We start from the raw sequence: 22290 nt of genomic DNA, 5'->3' as shown, positions 1-22290 counted from the left end.
TCCCCACATGATGTGTCTTTTGCCGTTGAACCAATCACACAACATTCATTCCCTACTAATAAATCTGCAACACTTAAAATATAAATCCAGGGACATTAAATGAAATCTGGGGACATTCTGGGGATGGATTTTGTCCAGGGACAGATTTGTAAATCCAGGGACTGTCCCCAGGAAACGGGGACATCTGGTAACCATACCCAACAGGCCAGCGTTCAAATCCCCACAAAGCTCACTTAATGACCTTGGGCTGCTCATTGTCTCACAGACTACCTCAGCAGGATGGAATGAGCTCCTTGAAGGAAAAAATGGGATATACATTTAATAATAATAAAAATAAACTGTCACTGTTGCATAAGCCAATGCAAATCCTGGGAACTGTAGCTTATTAGGTTTTGAGAGTTGTTAGAAGAGCCTTATTCCCCTCACAGAGATACATTTCCCAGAGTTCTATAGGAAGAGGGATTGCCTGTTAAACCACTGGAGCTCTGCGAGGAGAAAAGTCTTCTAACAACTCTTATCATCCTCAACAAACTACAGTTTCCAGAACTTTTTGAGGGGAAGCTGTGATTCCTTAAAGTGATATTACACTGCTTTAAATGTAGGGTGCAGATAGAGCCTCCAGTTGTCTGAACTGCCCCAGCAGTGGAGGAATGGTCAGGAAGCAGACTTTTTGCCAGTACTGAGAAATGGGTGGAAAGGTGTGTTTACGAAAGGTGACTGTGCACATACTTGTAGGGTGAATAATTCCCAAAGAATAAAGAGCTCCTGTACCTTTCAGTGTTGTGCAGGAGAGAACATTTCAGCAGGTCCACTTTTTCTCACCACCTTCCAAAATTCTCTTTCATGATTCATTAAAAGCAAGTTAGACACTTTGATTTCTTCTGTGCCTTGTCGCTTTACATGCTGGTGAGAAACGTAGGCCATTGGGCAGAATAAAGTATGAGACTACAAAAAAACAGAAAGGATTTGTGCATGTGCTGGTGCAACAAACAAACCTGAGACATTGCCCAGCAGCCACTGTGCCTATGGACTGCTCTCTTGTGTGCTGAGGCAGCTTTAGTGGAGATGGTTTCTTAGCAGTGGCAGCGACAGGAAAAAGCATTGACACCTTCTTCTTAATCTTAAAATGTACAGGTGCTCTTGGGAAGTTCAGATGTTGGAAAACCATACTATGTAGATTTTTTCCCATGTACTATGAGTTTAGCTCCTCTTTGCAAGCAGAATTTTACCTGCTTGGAAGCCAGTCAGTAGAGGATTCCTGTGATGCAGTGAGGGGCGCTAATCTTCCTTCTTGCATCTGTGGTTTGCTTATAATTTAGAGGAATACTGAATTGTTCATATTCAAATAGTGTTGGCAGATATGTGGACTAACTGTATTTGCCTCCTGCAGTTGTAGACTGATGTTTTTGAATGCATTATCCTCAGTGATACATACTTGGCTTTCAAGCAGTACAGAAAGCTGTGGAGTGGCGGACAATGGCCTCTAGTGTTTTGCTGTGGAGAATGTCCTTTCTGATTTACGTTCTGTATGCATTGAAATGACAGCCTGGTTTTGTGTCGGCCTTGAGAGACTGTGCAGTTTGCAAAGTATAAAGCTCTGTCTCTTTAAGGTACAAAGCATAGGTAGTACCTGGTGTTTCAGGGACAAATTAATCCAGGGGTAGGCAAACCTAAGGCCCAGGAGCCGGATGCAGCCCAATCGCCTTCTCAATCCAGCCCACAGACAGTCACGGAATCAGCGTGTTTTTACATGAGTAGAATGTGTCCTTTTATTTAAAATGCATTTCTGGGTTATTTGTGGGGCATAGGAATTCGTTCACCCCCCCCCAATATAGTCCAGCCCACCACATGGTCTGAGGGAGGTGGACCGGCCCACGGCTGAAAAAGGTTGCTGACCCCTGAATTAACCTCTGTTGAACCTCTAGTATTGCAGATCGGGTGATTTACATAATTTGTCACAGAGGAGGAAATCCCCTTCCTGCCTCAAATTGCAACAAACCATATTACATCTGAAGTGCAACACTGATTTCATCTACAGTCTTTTCTCAAAGCACAGATCTAATTCCTATTTAAATCAATAGATTTCTGCTGGTGGTTTGGTTTGATTACTGATGCCCCACAATGGAAAATACAACATTCAATTCTAAAATATCATCATCATCAATAAGTCATTTACTGAAAGCATCTAGCACCAGGCTCTCAAGTAAATTTTTTATGGCTGCTAATACCCTACCAGTTTTGGCAGTAACAGCCATAAAGAGGGGAAAACATAAAGTAGGCACAGCCTTAACCTCCACCCAGTTCAGCATGCTGATAGAGATGCTAATTGCTTCCTCTCTGTCATCAGATTGACCATCTGATTAATGGAAAAGCATAGATCTGCTAAGGGGAGAGAGGATGTGTGTCCGAGGTGTATGTATGCAAGAGTGTGGGGCACGCACACCCCCCACTGCCATATGGTCCCCCAGAGAGTTGGCAAAGTTGAATGCAGCCTTCAGGTCAAAAATGTTAGGCTTTCCTGCTTTAGGTAATGTAACACCTGCTTTAAAGCATGAGATTCTATCAAACAAGCGGGCATAGAACAAAACAAGCCACAGAAGATAAACTATTAATAACCACACCACCTGATGCCATAACAAAGAGATTTTTTTATTGACATTCCTTTACAGTGATATGATTGAATAGAAAGCGAAGCCTGAGTATCATGTGACATTTTCCTGTCAATATAAGCAAAATTAGCCCAGTAACGAGGACCTTTCCTGCCATTGACTTGTATGAAGTCTTTAATGAAACCATAATAGACACTTGGTTTTAGGTAAATTGGAAGCTGCAGGGAATTCAGCTAATGTTTCAATATTGACTATAGCTAGTATCTACTATCTACAGACACCTGTTGACTTGATCAAAGGAACTATGGTGTACTAGGGAGAAAATAACACAACCTTTTGGGACATAATAACTTGGAAATGCTATCCCAGATTTGTGGCATATTGCAGTCAATTTTTTAAGCACTGAGGTACAGCAAGAGGAATAATCGTAAAAAGCACCATCTTTAACGTAGAAAGATTTGTTGGTATATGTATGACTGAACAGGTTCGATTTCCACTGGGAATTCGTTCCTGATATGTGTTTGTTGAAATTAATGGCAGTAGTCCTGTTGACTTCAAAAAGCCTAGGATTTAATTTAGGGCAGAGATCGTTCACTGAAAAATGAATAATAGAATTCTAAAGCCATAACTCTCTTAACTGAAATGGGATTGCCTTCCAACAACCTTATGTGATTGTGGAAAGAATCCCATTGTTTTCAGTAAATTTAGTGCCAGTTAAGTGTGTCCATGGCTTTAGAGTATGATCTTAACATATATGCTTTGAATTTATCCAAATTAATATGTGGGGATTTCAGATTAATGCATTTAGGATTAAACAACAAGTCTCATACTGTAGCAATGCCAAGCTTTTGTTGTGATGAAACCTGTAGAAAAGAAAAGAATCAACCTGGTTGTGAACTCCAAATTTTCTCTCCATTACTAAAACTTCATTGGCACTTGAATGAAGTTGGGATGCTGATCCCTTCCTCCCCGCACCCCTGATGAATTAATGCAGAAACGATGACCGTGCAGTGGGAAACTGGGTAAAATCCACTTTGTGGAATCATCACACCAAAGCAAACTTGAAAATGGCTAAATAGAAACAAAAATTGTTTTAGTAACATGAAATTACAGTATAGTTAAAATAAATGCAGACAGTAATGTGGGGAAATGAAGCTGGTGTTTACAAGAAAGGAAAATGAATCTTATCAATGGTACTAAGGACAGCAGGGTTTGAGTTTGTGTTGCAAGCAGAACCTGGACTGCTATATAAAGTGGCATTTGTTTTCATTAGCCAGGTGTCCGAGACTTGAAAGGGCTTGGATTAAATAGTCTATTGAATGACATAACATGGTACTGTATTAGATTCAGGTAGGCAGCCGTGTTGGTCTGACGCAATAGAAATATATTTTAAAAATAAAAACATTTCCAGTAACACCTTAGAGACCAACTAAATTTGTTCTTGGTATGAGCTTTTGTGTGCATGCACACTTCTTCAGATATCTGTGTATCTGAAGAAGTGTGCATGCACACGAAAGCTCATACCAAGAACAAACTTAGCTGGTCTCTAAGATGCTACTGGACAATTTTTTTCTTCTTTTTTATACATATAACAAGGTATGAATTTCCCCTTCATTTTACAATATTTGCATTTACCTGATTGATGTGGAAACCACTTTCCCATATTGCCCACTCCCATGGTAGGTCAAGACTCATGAGATTGGCTCCACCCATGTGGTTACTTCATTAATGCACGCCCCCCCCCCCCCCGAGAATGAGACAGGTGTCACAGGGGAGCAGCTTACATGCTGCTATGAATGGGTCCCAGAATGATATACCTGCACTTTTCAATGCAATCTCTCCAGATTGTGATAATCTGGGTCCTAGGTCCACAAATATATTCTTTGTCACCTGCAAAATGGAATCTTAAAGATTGCCCTCCTCTTTTTCTTAAAATTAATTTATTTTCCTCCCCAAGCTAATTTCTCAGCCTTTCTCCTCTGCTGTTTAGTCTCTTGCATAGGAGAGGCTGCCCAATGCAATGTTGACTTGGAAAAAACCCCAACTCCTAGGGGCCAAAGGGTCTTCGCCCCCCCCCCCGATAAAATATCTGAGGGGGGTAGCCCCCCCAAAGTTGATGGGCATTGCCATTCAAATGGTTTGTGTGCACCATGTCAAGTGATTGATTTTCCGTGGTGGGGTTTACCTGTCTCCCCAATATTTCCGTCAAGTCTGATCCAATGCAATTGTATAAAAAGAAATAGCTGATGATAAATTGGACAGATAAGTAGTTTTTAATACTGTAATGAGTTGACAGAAGCCCATACTGTGGAACAGATGAAAAATGGATTTGTTTAGGTGTCGTGAAAAATGAAAGGTATGAAGAAGAAACCTTCTTGTCTGGATTATTTACAGCACTGCTTTTGCCTGAGATTTAGAGAACAAAATCTACAATGTGTTTTCCTAGAAAGGAACAGACAAATGTTCTGGGGGCCAAATCCAAAGCTACCTATATCCTATTTCAGTTCCCAGACTATATCTGGCATTGGAACATAACTGTATAGTGACATTTTGAGCATCACTCTTGCTTCAGATGCCTTCATTGCATATACAAATTCTTTCACCACTCTACAAAAAATAGTTTACTTTTTAATAAAATATAGTTTTTAAATAGTTTTAAAAATCCTGACTATACAGCATTATAAATAAAGGATGTTGTTTTAATTCTTGGTATATAGTACTGTTATATTTGGCCCGCCTCAAACTAACCAGTCAGATGGTTGTGCCTTATCTAGTTAAGTTCCATTCCATTTCTTGAAAAAGATGATACCTCATCTTCAACACCATACATATGACTTTGTAGTGACATTGGCTGTAATTTTAAATACATGTCCGCATGCCCAAGATACAATGATTTTCCTAAGATTTTGTGCACAGGGGATTGCAGAGGCTGTATATTGGACAACTGCTTTTAGGTTAATATTTCAGGAACCTCCATTTGTTTTAGAGAGGTATGCAAAGAAGCTCCATTGAAATGAGTGGAAATTGCATTCCAAGTTCTGTTTGGTAGGCTGCTTGAACACTCGTCTATTTAGAGGTTTCCTACAGCAATTATGGAGTTGGATCCCGACTTAGTCATAGCATAGGCCGATTGAAATAAATGGGACTTGTTAGAGGTGACTATTTTAACTACCATTATTTCTAATGAGTCTGTTCTAACCAGTAATATACGCGGTATAGTGTGTGCTTGTAAAATGTATATTAAATGCAGTTGATATGGACATGAAAAATGTAATGATGTCAACTGATTCCAAATTAATTGGTTTTACTAAAACTGGCATTTCAATCTAAAATGCTAGATTGGATTATTTAATGTAAGGTAAGATTTCACCTTGGGGAGGAGTAAAGTGGCTGCAGTTTCAGCAGCATGCAGCAGGATGCTGCTCATTCACCTTTAAACCATAGTTTAGTTTAACAATGGTTTAAAGTTTCGTGTGAATAAGGCCACAATATGGTAGTGATGAATGAACAAACCTTTATCAGGTGTTTGCCTAATAAAAGATTCATCACACAAACACAGATTAGTTTAGGTTAGTTTTCATATCAGCTAAAATAGCCGGCAATCACCAGGCCACCTACTTCCCAGCTCAACACCCAAACCAGTAATGAATATCTGTTCTTCATATACCTACTTGTTCCCAGGTCCCATGGATTTTGTTTTGTCCATTTTTTCCTCTTTGAAGAGTGTAAATGTTCCCAAAAAGAACATGCATGATCCAGCCACAGTTAAGCACAAATGAGAAATGTACAAATGTCCTTAAATTTCTCTTACCCAAACCTAAAAGTTACAAACTTTGGATTCTAAATTGCCCATAATTTTTTTAAAATTAGGTCAATTTTTTGTGGTTTACCTTAAAAGTTATATTTTCTTGATTTGGGTGAGGAACTATTCTGAGAATGTTTCCTGTCTGAGCATAGGTTTAGGTGTCACTCCATTTTTTAATTTTTGGAATTTGTTGGGTACAGTATATGCATCAGTTACATAACCAGAGGATCACATCTAGGATAAGTGAGGGAGCATATCTTGAGTTCAGGAGCCTCAACTATTCCCATACTTATCCCATTATCCTTACCACACTTAGAAGTTAAGGGCAGTGACCATGTGTATTAGCATCTCTTCCACAGTGAGAGAAAAGGATAGCATACAAGCACAATACTTGTACCTCACCCTAGGGCAAAAGAAGAGGAGGATCGGTCCCTTTTCAGAGACAGCATATAACTAAGCACCATTTCTTATGATCTCTTTGTTGCTGTGATCACATACACACTTAACAACTTACACTGTCTTGATTTTTTAAAAAGACTGCATAGAAATAAGGACTACTCTTGATGGAGACAAGATACACATGCAGCCCAATCCTAAACATGCTTACTAAGAAGTAAGTTCCACTGAGTTAACTGGACATTACTCCCATGTAATTGCACGCAGGATACCAGCCTTATTCTCAGATCTGGCTCAGCTCAAAAAAGGCTGATTTCCCACCCCATCCCCTTACTTTCAGCAGTACCCATCAAAGTATGCATGTTCCAACGTGTTTTACTGTCTTGATTTTGGCAACGGAAGGCACAGTTCTCAAAGTTAAGCCATGATTTTTTCCATCTGGTTACAAAAGAGGCCAAACTTTACAATTCACTAATAACTAATGTGCCTGGTAGACAAATGGTGCTTTAGGAACCCCAACAGCAATGCAGACAATACTGTCATTCATATTGCCTCAGCACCATCATTCTCTGCAGCTTCACCAACTAAATCCCTTTACGTAGAACCAATTCCGCAATTATGGAGGATTTGAGATCAAAGAGAAATGAAACAAAAACCACAATTCTGTGTCGATCAATATGCCTCAAATAAGTAATTGCTTCCATTACAGGGTGCAAGATTGTCTATATTTCTTTTCTGTAAGGAAGTATTTAAACATCAAAAAACAAGAAATCAATTAGCAGAACCAGAAAATATTAGGAAGAAAGAGGGTTATTCTTCCTGTTACTTTTGCTATGTACATTAATTAGGTAAGGTGATGTTGTCTATTATGCTGTGTAATAAAGTATCCTTCTTGGGAGCTTCATGGGTGTTGTCCTTACACTGCCTCCCATCAGTGCCTCTGCAATGCAAGTTCCTTCCTGTTCTGGCAATCAACAATTGTCAACAATCACAGGCACACTCTGCTTTGCACTGCAGGCTTGTTTTGTTGTGAATGTCTTATCTACACCTTAGGCCTGGCCCAGCTCCAGCTGATGTCGTTGATTTGGGTTATGAGTTCTTGTATTAAAAAACAAAACAAAAACAGTTTTGCTCATAGGTGCTCTCTCACCTTTGTGTGATATGTACAAGAAAATCAAAGATGAATGACAAGACTCTTGGCCATCTCCCATCTGCAGATACAGCTGTTAAGATGCAATATTAACAGTGTGTTTAATCCTGAAGAGATGTGCATATAAAAGCTTGGAATGCTTGATGTTTTGTTGTTGTTTTTTAATCAACGTAGGTGGGAGTAAACATTTATTAACATTTGGTCAAGTGTAGCATAACTTGCATTCATATTTTCATTGTTACTAATGGAGGTATGTGGAGATATACAGAGACCTTGAGATAGGGTTTTTTATATTGCATACAGGTGAGTTGTCCATTGGAAATCAAAGATGAAAGCATGAAGGTTAGTTCTTAAAGGAAGGCTGTTCTTCATGCACAGCTTTTGTCAATCCCGATGTTTTTTCCCAGATTATAAAACACAGAAAACCAAAATCATATGGCAGCCGGGAAAGTAGTGATGTTACTGACCAGGAACACAGTCAAAAAGTCTGAATGTCCTCATTCAAGTCCAAAGGTGCTAGTTTCTTCAACAGCTGTCAACAGCTTTTCATATAGCATAGAATAGGATGGATAGGGAGGAAGATCCAGGCGATTGAAACATGTATGTGCCCTGAAAGTGAAAGAACACCATGGGTACAGTTTTTAAAGAATAGAAATATGTAACTCCTTGCATAATCCCTGACTACTAGTCATGTTAGCTGAGGGGTGATGGGAGCTGGAATCCCACAACTTTTGTAGAGTCACAGGTGAGAAGAGGTTGAATCATTAGTCATGGTGGACGAACCACATACCAATGATATCTGTGTCTTGCCTGGACTGAGACTCAATTTAGTCACCCTCATCCAGTTCATTACCTCTTGCTTGCAATAAGTATTACAAGCACCCAAAGCCCAAATCTGGAGCTGTCCTCAGTGAGCTTCACCAGAATCCCCGGGCAAAACCGTAGTGCTCTAACACCTCACAATAATCTGGCAAGAAACTTGCAGGAATATGTTCCTACTCAGGAATGGGAAAGTCACCCTTTCCTTCTGTGGCTAAACCACATATGTGGGAAAGCCTAAAAGATCTAATTTTGTAGCGAAAGCTTATTTTGCAAAGAATTCAGTTATTTAGCAGATGAACATAAGATAGTGAATATTAATATATTCAGTCTAGCTGAATAAAATTCATAAATCTTATCTGGGAGAACAAGTTAGGCAAGCAGAAAGAGGCCAATTACCTTTCTAGTATTTGGCAGACCAAAAGCCTGAGGCATCTTTCTAAAACTCTAAATCTTTCCTTTCTTCTACCCAGCAAGTTAATTGCAGTAGATTTCTACAGGAAACTTTAACAATGTGTAATTAGTACATTTTCTGAAAAAATATGAGCACTTCTCAAAAGCTTTAGGGGAATAGTTAGTCTTTGGAGAGTGTCCTGAAAAGAACTTAGTTTGGGCTGTTGCTGATTCAAAGGCTTTCTTCCTCTTGAAAGGCTTGAGCAGTCTCTCAGGTGGATTCAGACTGATTCCAGTTATACTCGGGCTCTCCTCCTCCAAAAAGGACACACAGAAACGTGGCAGGTTTTGCCTGAACATTAATCATTACTTGAATCTGGTGTTTCCAGAAATGAGGCCATTTCTGATGCTCAAGATTTTGAGGGCTCTTTACTGAGACACCCACAATGGCCCCCTGGACATGGAAGAAATGGAGAACTCTTGCATGCCACCTCCAACCTTCTTGGGTGCTTTGTGAGAATGGAAAGGGAAAGGCATTTTGCTTTTGGGAAATCAAGCCCATTGTCGGTCTTGGAGTCTGGCAAATCCCCAATCTTGCCACCCTCTGGAGCTGCACCAGCTCTTCCCCCGCCTCCCAAATATGTCCTTAGCTTAATTATAGTGAATCTACCGCAGGTGGAGATATTCCTGGCATGTAGCATAGCTGGTCTTTCCCTTTAATTATAGGACTAAAACAAAGGTTGTGAAGTGTGGCGCCAGAGTTGTGAGCACCTAGCAGAATCAAAAGCCACATTATGTGTTTGCCACAAGTTGTACAGCTACCAAGTGTGCTGGGCAAATCATTGTTTTGCAGAGCCAGCTCTATACCAACCTCAAGTGGCAGGTTCTGGGATACCTTTAAATGGCATCAAGTTCTAAATGATTTGGCTTTTGTTTATGTATGTATATATATATTTCTTCATTTCCATTTATTTCCATGTGTGTGTGTGTGTGTGTGTGTGTGTGTGTGTGTACACACACACAGAGAGCTATAAATAGAAATGAAGACACACACACACACACACACACACACACACACACACATATACACACACACACCATTTTGTGGTATACTATTTGAATTTTCTGACACAGGCACCAAAATAGTTCTTCACCTGCCTATTCTGCATGCTTCTCAATAAGCAGGTAACAGGGAATAATGAAACTGGACAAATATTATCAGAATGCTACAAGTTCCTGTAGCCCATTTTCTTCTTAAGCTGTCCTAATGAATATATACAAATGCTAAAAGAAAAGATGACAAAGTGGAAGACTAAGGGGGAATGGAAAGAATTGGGCAGAGGTTCTTCTAAGTTTATTTTTATTTGTTTTGTTCTGCAAAGGCCTCAGGGTGCAAACAAGAGACTTTCTCTATTATATATATGGCAGCACCCTGACATAGGCTAGGCTGAGCAAAAGAGCATACTTCAATTCCTTGGAAGATGGATGAGAGTAAAATGTGATAGCTACAGATAAAATCACTTGCAGTCATTTGAGTTTGGATCCCACTGCTTGAATTGTGCCCTCAGTGCCAATTGCCCCGTCTTCTTTGGATCACTTTCAATCTGGTTTTCAATACGCATCTTCTGTGATCCAGGAGGGTATTTAGAGAAAGTGTATTTAAAGAAACCCAAAGCATGACAACTTAGGACATCTAAGTGAGAGGACGTCTAAGTCAGATGTTTGTAAGAGCCCAAACCTCTGCTGAAGAGATGAAACTTTTAGAATGGAAAACGAGCCTTTTTTAAACAAGATGTTTCAATTTGTTTTTAACACTTTTTTTCCTTTTTTACTGAGCACATCATATAAAGTTATCTGCTACTAGGATATAAATGGAAATGACAAAATGCCATGAAATGTTTTAGAACATGTATGATCTTATTCAAAATGCAAGCATACCTTGGGAGGGATGTTATTTTACCCCATTTCTCTATACAGAAGCGTCGTAATCCATTGCTCCCTCGAAGGGCTGCAAAGCCCTCATACGGCACACTAGATGTCCCAGTGACAAACTGCAGCAACCGTAGCCTTTGCTCATTGTTGAACCTCTCTACTGCTGCCCAGAACCATCGTATTACGATATGTCCATCATGGTAACCTAAAACAGAAAGTGTGCAAATGAGAAATGTGTTAGAAACATACAAAGAGAAGCCACAACTGCTTATGATGATGAAATAAACCAGATGGATTTTTCTGCCTTCCCTTTTTTGTTTTGGCTCTCACTAATGGCACAGCTAAAGAAGTACCTCTGGGGAACAATTTTCACCTCAGCTGGTCTGCCAAGAAACCCCTCTGGGCCTGCCATGGAATTCTTGCACTTTACAGAGGATTCTGAGATGGGTGCATATTCATGCCATGTGGGCAGCTTAGTTGAGCCTTACTGAATGAATAGGAAGTCCACCCTAAAACATTTCCAGCAACTTTCATGTGGCACATTTCAGGGGCAGGTCCATAACAGTGGTAATTCAGCAAAACATGTCTGCCATTACTAATCTTCTCAAGTAAAAACTTCTGATAGGCTTCCTAAGAACCACAGGATCCCCTGGAACAGTTTGAAAACCACTGAACTAAATGAGTGGCAATGTACACAGAAAAAAATAGTTAATGTGGCAAACTGCATTTGTATATAGCCAACTCCTCCCAATGCTCTAGCCTAGTTATAAGAAATATCAATGCAGTAGGCTTGCAAATTGTGCAGGGGTTACATCCATGGGGGTTGTGCGTAAAGCTGAAATCATGTATAGGCACTCAGAACCACTCCCGTCACTCCCTGGGTGACGACCCCTACTTTTCTAAGCCCATGCTTTAAGTGGGCCTTGCTCTCCATGCAAAGCAGGGAGATTTTAAGCTCTCTGCCTTGCTTACCAGACTCTGGGAAGGTCTCATGTGGGCTCTGGAGGTTCTCGCAAGATCTCATGGAGCCATCTGAGCAAAGGAGCCAACTCTTGGGGCTGAGGTCCCTTCACTCCCCCAATAAAAAAATTGAGGGGGCAACCCCGCTCCAGTTGATGGGCATTGCAATTCAAATGGTGTGTCTTGGGATCGATTTTGCGGGGCTTACCTGCCTCCCCAATATTTTATTCAAGTTGGCACTCCTCCATCTTGCAGGAGCCTCCCTAAGCCCACACAAGTCTTTCCCATAGCTCAGTAAGCAAGGCAGAGAGTTTAAAAGCTCTTTCCATGCTGGGAAAGCCCAGTACAGAAAGCGCTTTTAAGCTCTCTGCCTTGTGTGCATTTATTTTGTGCAACTGTGTGCTGGCTGGCTGCGTAACATGTAAAGCTGTGATTGCGAAGGTTAAATGCGTGCAAGTTGACTGCATTTCCCCTCTAATGCTGCAGTTTTAAATGACCAGGATTCCCAGGACAAGAACAATTGTGCAATGCTATACATTCTTTTTCTCTGGTTATTCTGTGTCCTATCTGTGATTATATCAGATTTGCTCATCCCCATCTTAAAACTTGGACACATCCTCAGTTGTATCCCACGAGAACAAGAAGTAGACCTATATATTAGTACATGAGACTGGAAAAATTCTTGGAATTGCTAGAGGACCATAAAGGACTGCCTGTGATTATATGAATCCCTGCAGTCCTATAATATCCTAGTATACATGTATACTTTCTTCATAGTATTTGTAAGTGATTGCAGGTGTGTGTAAGCCTGAGGACAAGTACAAACAAGGAAAGCATGACCACGGGGTGGATTTTTGGAGGGGGTGGATCAGTAGTGTTATTAGACATCTGGGCCAACTCCTAGTCTATGGTCCAGTCTCTCTTAAGAGGACAGTGAGAATTTCCACCAAGAGGATGAGGGCAAAAGCATCATGAAATGAGAATGAGAAGGAAAAACAACTGCATAGTTTACCACCCCGATATTCTGTGTTGTTGCGCCAGTCATTGAGGTCTATTTCCGCAGTACCAGCTATCACCAATTCCAGCTCTCTAGCGTCGAAAACAGAGACAAGCCTTGAGTCTACAACCTGAAAGACAAACCACAGTTGAAGCTGACAGTACAACACATACAAAGCCTTGTCAAAGTGAAAAACCACATGCAGGCATGACTGCTCTTAGGCAGGCTAAAACGTGTTGGCAGATATTTGCCAACTACATTCTGGGCAATGAGGATTTGAACCAAGTTTTCCTCTTTACTAACAAATTCAGGCTGAACAATTAGAGTTGATTTGGAGCTCCTGTGAAACAAGCCTGCTTCCTCAAAAGATTAGACGTTTTGTAATAAGGAAATCAATGAGGAAATGGACTGGAAAGTGTGGACCAATGCTTTATTGATGCAAGGTTGTCCAATCTCCCCACAAACAAGTCAGGATGAATGTTCATTAAACAGATCATCTTGAAGTGACCTAAGTTACCTACAGCTTCCCCGCCCTCAACAACATTATCAACTTATTCATGTAGTATTTCCCAATCCCCCTAATGTACTACATCAACAAAGGCCTATTTATTTATTTTTAACATAATGGCCAATTAACTAACGTATTTTTCGCTCTATAAGACGCATCCGACCATAAGACGCACCTAGTTCTTAGAGGAGGAAAACAAGAAAAAAAAATATTCTGAATCAAATGTTGTTGAAGAGGCTTTGTGTGGCTATCCCTGAAGACAGATAGCAAGAGGGATTGCTGCGCAGCTCTCCCTCTTGTTGTTCTGGTTTCAGCGATAGTTGCGCAGCCTGCATTCGCTCCATAAGATGCACACACATTTCCCCTTACTTTTTAGGAGGGGAAAAGTGTGTCTTATAGAGCGAAAAATACGGTAAGTTCTCTGGGTGGTTATGATGATCAGATATTGCTAAATAATTTTTGCAGATTTTTTTCGCTATATACAGTGCTGACCAGTAAAAATATAAGATGTAAACAGAAGAGAAAGAAGGAGAATAGTCATACAATGTTCCAGCACAAAGATATATGTGCGTAAGAAGAAAGACATCTCAGGGCACACCCACACGGCAATGTCCACTTGGGCATTACTGAGCTGGCAGCAACATGTGATTTGGAAGGGGTCACACGTTCTTGTGTGCAACTAGTTGTGTGAAATCTGGGCTAGGTCAGGGCTAGTGTGTTGAACTGCACTTTTTACAAAGCAATATTAATGATCAACCTTAACCAGCAAGCAATTTTATCCCGCGATATCTGTAGCTTCAATTATTCCCACACCTACAACTGAAAGCATAGGGAACAGTTCGAGGATTACATTCCTTGGAGTGAAAAATTAATAAATCCTCAGACATATTAATCATTCTATGAAAAATGTATAAAGCCACAAATCCCGCCACCATACAGTTTACCTTTTAAGCTATACCTGCGATCTGCAAAAACTGAAATTCTGTAATACTGTGCTATGGTCAACAGCAGTTTGCAATAACACTGTGCATGCTCAAATACTGGTTACTCATTACCATGCACATTCAACTTATACAGATGTTCCCCATTAATATTCCATGAGGAAAGCCACTATTTTCGTTATTTATTTCTCTGGCCAGAATGCCCTTGTGCCCGTGACTGACAAGGACGCTGCCCCTCTTTGGTACTTACTTCATAGAAGCCACGGACTAGGGCCTCTGTTTGCTGAACCACACCTCTTTCCACTCGCCACTTCACCATCCTTTCAATGTACTCCTTCTTATTCTTCTCAGTCACCTGTGTATTTGCACCTCCTGATTTCAACTCCCTTTCTGTTACCTAGCAAACAAATTAATCAACAATAATAAACACTGAGCAGCAGAGTAAAAGTAACCATAGTAACACATTTCAAAATTCAAATACAGACTGCAGAACAAGAGTTTTCTATCAATGTATGGTTAATACCTCTTTTTATTATTTTCTGTATTATGCTGTTTTATATTAACTTCTTAGTATTTTTATGGCCCAATTTCAAACAGCGTTGTTTTGTTGTGGCTTTGTCAGCTGCCACAGTGTTGTAATGGACATGAACTAAGAAGGCCTGGGTTCAAATCCTTGTTCAAGTATGAAACTGACTAGGTGATCTGGGGGTCATTCAGTTTAGCCTCCTTGTTGTGCGGATAAAGTGGAATGAAGGGTAGCATACAAATGGGTGCCTGCAAAATGATAAATATTTTTAAAAATATTCCAGATTGGTATTTGCATATATGGGTTATCACAATCAGTGCTTTTACACCACAAAGGGTGTGTGTGTGTGACAATGGTTAACTTTCAATTGTAAAACAAACCCTCTGTAATCTCTGTATTTGTGGTCATCATCCTGAATTTGTTTTTGAAATATCTGCTGATTGCTTGAAAGTCCACATTTCCCCATGAAATTCACTGGATGACTTAATTACCTCACAGGGCTATTGTGACGATAAAAGTGCAGTAACTTCCACTTATGCCATCCTGAACTCACTGAAAAAAGGGGAGCATAACTCGAGGAAGGCTATGGTCCCTGGGCAGAGAGAAGGACTCTTAAATCCATTTAAGTCAATGGTGTCAATGCAGCAGTACTACTTTCTGTCACTTGACATTGCTCTGAACTACCTCTGTGGTGCAAATGTACCTTATTGAAACTCATGATTCTCGACCTTCTTTTGCCCTTTTGGTTTGAATATGGGCTTTATGCTCAACTCAGGCAACTGAATTGCAGGGGATTGGACTAGATGACCCCCAGAGTCCCTTCCAACTCTGCAATTCTATGAACTTCCTATTTCCTCCAATATCACCAGCTCTACTGATGTGTCGCCAACCCGTTTTGTGTCTTCTCTTATTTTCCAACTCTCACTTATTCAGCTCTCAGTCTCTTATTCCTTTTATGTTGCACCAACAGCAACTCATTTTGTCCAAGTGATTGTGGTCTTCCAGCCTGAATACACCTGCTTCACCCTATTTTCCAAATCTCTGGTAGTTTATCACATACATATAATTGCTTACCTGTCCAAACACTTCCTCATTAACTGTGAAAGTGAGGTCCAGAATATCAGTGATGTTGTTGTCCTTCATCCACTGTAAACTTTGATGGAACTCTTCATCCAGGTACTCCAAGTCGCTTAGATCACATGGCCTGATTGTACAATAGAACACAGATCATACCACCACCTTCTGGCTTCTACAGAGACGGCTTATTGCACAAAACACAAAGTGGCTGCAGTTTAAAGTCTAGCATGAACAAAAGTTCCCACCTGAATGGATTAATCAGTGGCTACTAGCCATGATAGATAAAATAGCTAAAATGTCTGTCTTCAGAGACAGTATACTTTTAAATATCAGATGCCAGAGAAAATCTGTTCTGGGCTTCTTCCACAGTCTGGCCACTCTTGGAAACATGATGCTGGGCTACGTCAGCCAATGGCTTGACCTAGCAGGGCTTTTATGTTTTTCTGGCTATGGTGGATGGGGTGCCACAAACACGTATTGTTTGTTCCCTGTAATATGCTGACAATAGAGAAGTTTTGCTTGTGCACCTCATTCCACCATTTTGGATCACAGCTACTACTGCCCTTTTCTGACAAAGCAAATGCTGTTTGGTCTTACATCAAAATCTGTTATATAGATTTTCCTTGAAAGAGGCAAATTCAAAGTGCTTCAACCACAAAGTGAACAATATAGATGTTCTGCCTCTTTCCATATGAACCTACCTGGACCCTGAGATCACCTTCTGAAGCCCTTCTGCATGTGCCTCCTCAGCAAGAGGTCCAGAGGGTGGCCACATGAGAATGGGCCTTCTCTGCAGTGGCTTCCTGTCTGTGGAATGCTCTCCTCAGGGAATTCCTCCTGATGCCTTCATTATACACCTTTAGGCGCCAGGCAAAAACATTCCTCTTTAACAAGACCTTTGGCTGACTGACATTCAATGCCCTTTAAAAATGTTTTTTGGGGGGAGTTATTGGGTTAGTCTTGTTTTTATTTTGATTATGTATTTTGTGTTTTTATATTGTGATTTTATCCTGTGAATCACCCTTAGATTTGCAGGTATAGGGCAGTATAACAATTTAATAAATGATAATAATAATTGTGACTGAAACCCTTTTAGCTGCCCAGGGTTTGCAAGTTTATGCAAGGACAGCAAATTCAGGTTTATCATGATAAACAATTGTGTTTTGTTCCTACCCATAAAAAAATAACATAAAATGTAATCTTAGATACGTACTATAAGGTCCCACCACTATTACAAGGGCAAGTGAACTATTTTCTACTGAACAGCAAGCAATCTCCTTTTGGAGCTCTGCTACAAATGACTCAGTGTTACTTGAACTCAATCTGAATGCTTTTCAATGGCATTTGCAACAGTACATTTTGGAGCAACAGGGATTGCACATATGATTTTAAAAGGTATGCTATGGAGATCAGCAGTAACCATAGTCAAAATCAGCAGTTGCACTGAAATAGTAGGAAGCAACAGAGCTATTTTGTTGTGAGTGTTGCTGGGCTTGTGCTTGTTTCTGCTCTTATCCGTTGGCATTCCCCCCTCTCACATGCCCCTGCCCCCTGCACGGCTGCTACAAGGCATGAGGGTAAGGGCGCTCTGGGATGCTGAAGCCCTGCCCACCATCTGCACTGCTTGTCTCTTGCTTCACCTGAAATACTGCAGGTGGGAGCATCATCCAGTGCCTTACAGTAGGACTGCAGTTATGCAGTCCCAGTCTATGCATCTTCGCAATATTCAATGGGGCTTACTAACAGGCATGCATGCACAGGATTGCAACTGTTTTTCTATAAAGTGCTAACAAAAGGATTGATTAAAAAAATTGCTTTCCAAATTATTTAATCCCCCATCCACCCCCCAAAAGGGGGGGGGGAGATGCAATTTTGGATCAGCATCTACCATGATGTGCAAAATACTCACAGTCTTAACAGTGCTTTGTAGAATGGCCTCGTGAAGAAGGCGTCAAGAAGGTACTGATGAATAAGAGCCAGGCCAAGGATACGGCCACTGAAGCGGAACCTGCCACAGGAAGAATGCACAAGAAGTGATGTGTAAATGATGTGTTCTTCAGGAGACAAGAACATGGAGCATGTTCTCCTGTAGTCTCATTCGCACATAAAACTGAGTCAAATTACGGCTAGGCATGAACAAGCACTGGGGGGCGGGAAATGCAGTCATTTCGCTCCTCTGCTCCTGTTGCTGCTGTGCTATTAGGAGCTAATCCACAGTTTGGTTTAGCTTTTTTTAAACACGCCCCCCCCCAATCAACCTAAATGAATTCCCTTCTCAAACACAAAACCGGGTTGAGCCATTTTGAAAATAATTGAAGGAATTTGGTCCCAGAGCAGCTTTGTTCTGCTTTGCATCCACTCCACCCTAGTGTGGTACACTAGTATCATTGCTAGAATACTTGATGTCAACACAATATGTTTGAACTTACTTTATTGAAAAATAGCATGTAGAAGAGGATGTGAAGTGATATCAAAATTGTATATGTGGCTCCTAGACCTGTGATAGCTCATTCATACATGGAGGGTATCATGTGTGACCCACCCCAAGGATTTGAAATAGAGAATGATTGAGAAGGCCAAGCTAGCTTTTTTTTGAAAAAAAAGAAAAGGAAAACACTGATCTTATTAAAGCATCATTTCTCACTATCAGGCAACTGTATCAGGAGCAGTTTATCCATTTGGGACAAATGTCATGCTTTGGACTCCTGCGGCCCTTTGTAATCCAGTTGGAGCTAACTCTAAATTCTCTCCGTTTCAGAGAAGGCGCTTCTGTTGTTCCAGTGACCATTAACACATGATGGGGTTATATGACTCTTACAGGTGTTTCCATACCCAAGACAAAAGGCCAATGTTCAGTATGCTTGAAAAATTGCTTCATTTCATTTTTGTGGCAGTGCAATGTGTTGAGAAGCAGAGGGAGAGAATTACACAGAAATGGCAGGAGGTTGAGCAAGGTTAGAAACTTGCACAATGAAAGCCAGATGCTACAAGTTAAAAATATAGGTCAGATTGGGTAAAAGATCTGTCTCAGCAATTACGATAGGTATTGTAGCAATGTAGAAACATGAGAAACACCCCACTCTTTTACTGTGGGTCAAGGGCAGAGGTAGATAGAGAAGCTGTAGCAACTTTCAAAGAACTCAGATGCCTGCAATGGAAAGTACACTCTCATGCTCCCATTTGTTTCTGTAAGACTTCCCAGTGAATTAGTCACGATTATTTTAAAAACTGACTTATGGACAACCTTCTAATCCTCTCCATTTGATGGTTCTTGAAGGAACAATGTTCCTTCTTTATCAGCAGCCTTCCTGCAGAAGAGGTTTGGGCATATTGAAATCTCTTGCCTGTTAGACTCTATCCAATTTCGGTTCTGATAATAGTAACAATAATAACTATGTTTTCAGGTAAGGCGATAGTTTCTTTTAATTTGCTTTTACTTTTTCATCTGTATGCATAGTTGAGAAAATTAAAGAGAAATGAGTTAATGCAGGGTAAGTAATCCATTATGGATTGCTATGCAGTTGGGTGTAATCCAATCAAATTATATGCTTGGATTCTGTTTGTATTAGGTGGGTGTTTTCTGTAATAAACCAGATAATAAACAATGCCTTGCTGAGCTTAGATTGCACCATCTAAATATCACATCTGGAATGTCTGTCAAAAACAAGAATGGCTATTGTGAGATTGCAGTCTTTTCTACTGACGGAGACTCGGGGGCTTAGTATGTATACTGGGCAACAGCCAATTAAGTCAAAGAGAAGACCCACTGAATTATGTTTCAATGGGTCTGTTTGAAGTATTCCAGTCCAACACTGGAAAGCACCCATTGCCTATAGAGGGACTGGAGCTGCTTTGACAGTGCCACTCCCACACTATTGCCACATGCAAAGTGATGCGGTTGCTTCTCACGCCTGCGTTGTTGTTCCCTTGGGTAGGGTGATGCTTGCGTGGGGGGTGCCATGCATACAACCGTGTTACTGCTAACCATCTTAGCAGTGGTGTGGGGGCAGCTTCATTCCAGCAGACCACCGCTGATAATGTATGAATGAACTCTATATAGTATGCGTATAAGATAAAGCAGCAATTTAACAAGCAAAGAAAGTATGTCTATGCCAGAAACAGTGTGCAAGGTTCTTCCCTCACAACAACCCTATGAGGTAGGTTAGGCTGACCCAAAGCCACCAAGAGAGTTTCTGGCAGAGTGGAGATTTGAACCCTGGTCTCCCAAGTCTTAGTCTGACATTCTAACCACTGCACCAAACTAGCTTTTACCCAGTGATTTTTTTCACTACCATGCAGCTGTTAAAGACACAAGAATCTTAAAAAAGAAAGTAGCAGCCCTTTCATTGGATGTTCCAGTAACACAAAACCAGGGCCTTTGTATCTGTGCTAACCTTAAAATACAGCATTTCCTTTTGAAAGGGCGTGTTTTAAAATAGAAATAGTTTAAAAATGCACTGCATTATTTAAAAAGGATAATGAATTTTTCACAAAATCTACATGAGATGTTTCTCTCAAGGAATTGAAATATGAGATAGTTTGGTGAGGTGTGATTTTCAGGTAAAATAAAACTTATATACAAGAACAAACAGAATTAATTCAAATCCTACCTGGAGGGCAAATACTTCAGTTAAACCTGACTCTTGTTTATCTTCCTAACTATACAAGTGGAATGTTTGGGGGAGGTGAATTCTAGCAGAAGGAGAAGAAAATTGGGAGCAGGGATGTGATATGTAAGAACTGGTTCACACGCTACCGCATTTCTCTACAGATGCACTGTAGGAAAACATAAATCTCCTGTTTAGGGAAGTTTTTAATGTTTGATATTTTATCGTGTTTTTAATATTCTGTTGGGAGCTGCCAGATGTGCGGGATACACGTAATCAAATAATAATAATAATAATAATAATAATAATAATAATATGTAAATCCCAATGAGTGATGATCCTGCATCTATATTTTCACTGTGTGTACATCTATATATGTTGGAAAGTTGAATAATATCCTGGGTACATATTTGCACAGTGAAAAATCCAATTGTATGATCCTCACATATAACAAGCAAAATTCACAGAGAATAAGTCTATCAGGGGCTAATACATATTGTAGCTAAAGGAAACCTTCAAGGCCAAAGGCAGAATACCTGAATACCAGATACTTTGGACAAACCCTGCAGGGTGGCTCTTGCCTTCATGTCTTGTTTGAAGATTTCCTGGGGCATCTGAATGACCACTGTTGGGGGTGGGGTGGGGAAAGGAGGCTGGACCAAATGAAACCCTTGACCTGATCCAAGAGGGATCTTCTTATGTATTCATGAGGACCAATCCTGGCTTTTCTGTTTATTTGGGTAGATCCCATCCCTTATTTCTGTTCATAATTGCAGTAAGTTAGCAGCTTTATACATAAAGGTTGTGTTGCTTAAGACAGGAAGAAACTCAATGGCAATGGCAAAAGTGCACTTTTCTCACCAGTCAAAATAAATAGATGGCATGGTGCTATCTGGCTGCTGGCTTACTTCGTATTTCACTCCTGCTAGCTCCTACAAGGACAACTGCCAATCTCTGCCCGCCCCTTGCCATGGCTCTGCTACAGTAGCTCTAATAACATCCAGCCTGCCATGCAGAAATACTGCAGGTGAGGTTTTCCCTGTCATTTTATCACCAAGTGAGGAATAACTTTCCCTGCTATGTTTCTGTTCTTAAAGGCAGAAGAGCAGAGCTACTAAAAAGCTGACTACTCAAGCACCTGAACTACCAGGGGCAAGAGGGAAAATGAGCAAGGAAGGGCAGGGAAGGTTAATGAGTACAAATGTCACTTAGCTGTGACTGCCTGTTGACACCTTTAATCCAGTCAAAAAGTTCTCTGCGCACACCTGCTCCCTTTCTTCCATAATGCTAATACTTCAGCACTTACAATTTCCTATGCGCTCCTTCATCAGCCAATTGTACACAAGTCTTTCCGACCGTTCCGTTTACACAGACGCACAGCCTGGTACTATGCATGTTTAATCAGAACTGAATCTTATTACATTCAGTGGAACTTGGTCCCAGATAACTGTGCTTTGTATTGTGGCCTTAATAGTCCACAGAACTCTACTTTGAGGGCTTACTCCCAGGAAAACAGCCATAGCATTGCATCCTTAATGACAAAAGACTCTCTCAATGATATGTTCTTCAA

General features: G+C 40.5%; 1 protein-coding gene across 9 annotated transcripts in view; it reads right to left on the bottom strand.

Moving 5' to 3' along the window:
* Window positions 1-2628: 2628 nt before the first annotated feature.
* Window positions 2629-22290, bottom strand: part of HECW1 (HECT, C2 and WW domain containing E3 ubiquitin protein ligase 1) — a 195391-nt gene continuing 175729 nt past the window's right edge. For 7 of the 9 annotated variants that reach the window (XM_083468752.1, XM_083468749.1, XM_083468754.1 and 4 more), the window contains 6 exons: window positions 18023-18121; window positions 16111-16240; window positions 14761-14907; window positions 13077-13191; window positions 11111-11309; window positions 8103-8569 (listed from right to left, as the gene is read on the bottom strand). In XM_083468752.1, coding sequence (XP_083324878.1) covers window positions 8458-8569; window positions 11111-11309; window positions 13077-13191; window positions 14761-14907; window positions 16111-16240; window positions 18023-18121 — 802 coding nt within the window. In that variant the 3' untranslated portion in view covers window positions 8103-8457. Of the gene's footprint in view, window positions 4795-8102; window positions 8570-11110; window positions 11310-12272; window positions 13192-14760; window positions 14908-16110; window positions 16241-18022; window positions 18122-22290 lie in introns of those variants that run through there. The other 2 variants (XM_083468751.1, XR_014517938.1) reach the window with 2 other exon arrangements.

This window comes from Podarcis liolepis (assembly GCF_965112155.1).
Source record: "Podarcis liolepis genome assembly, chromosome: 12".
NCBI classification, from domain to species: domain Eukaryota; kingdom Metazoa; phylum Chordata; class Lepidosauria; order Squamata; family Lacertidae; genus Podarcis; species Podarcis liolepis.
The sequence above is the reverse complement of the archived record's forward strand: the minus strand, read 5'-3'. Positions and strand labels throughout refer to the sequence as shown.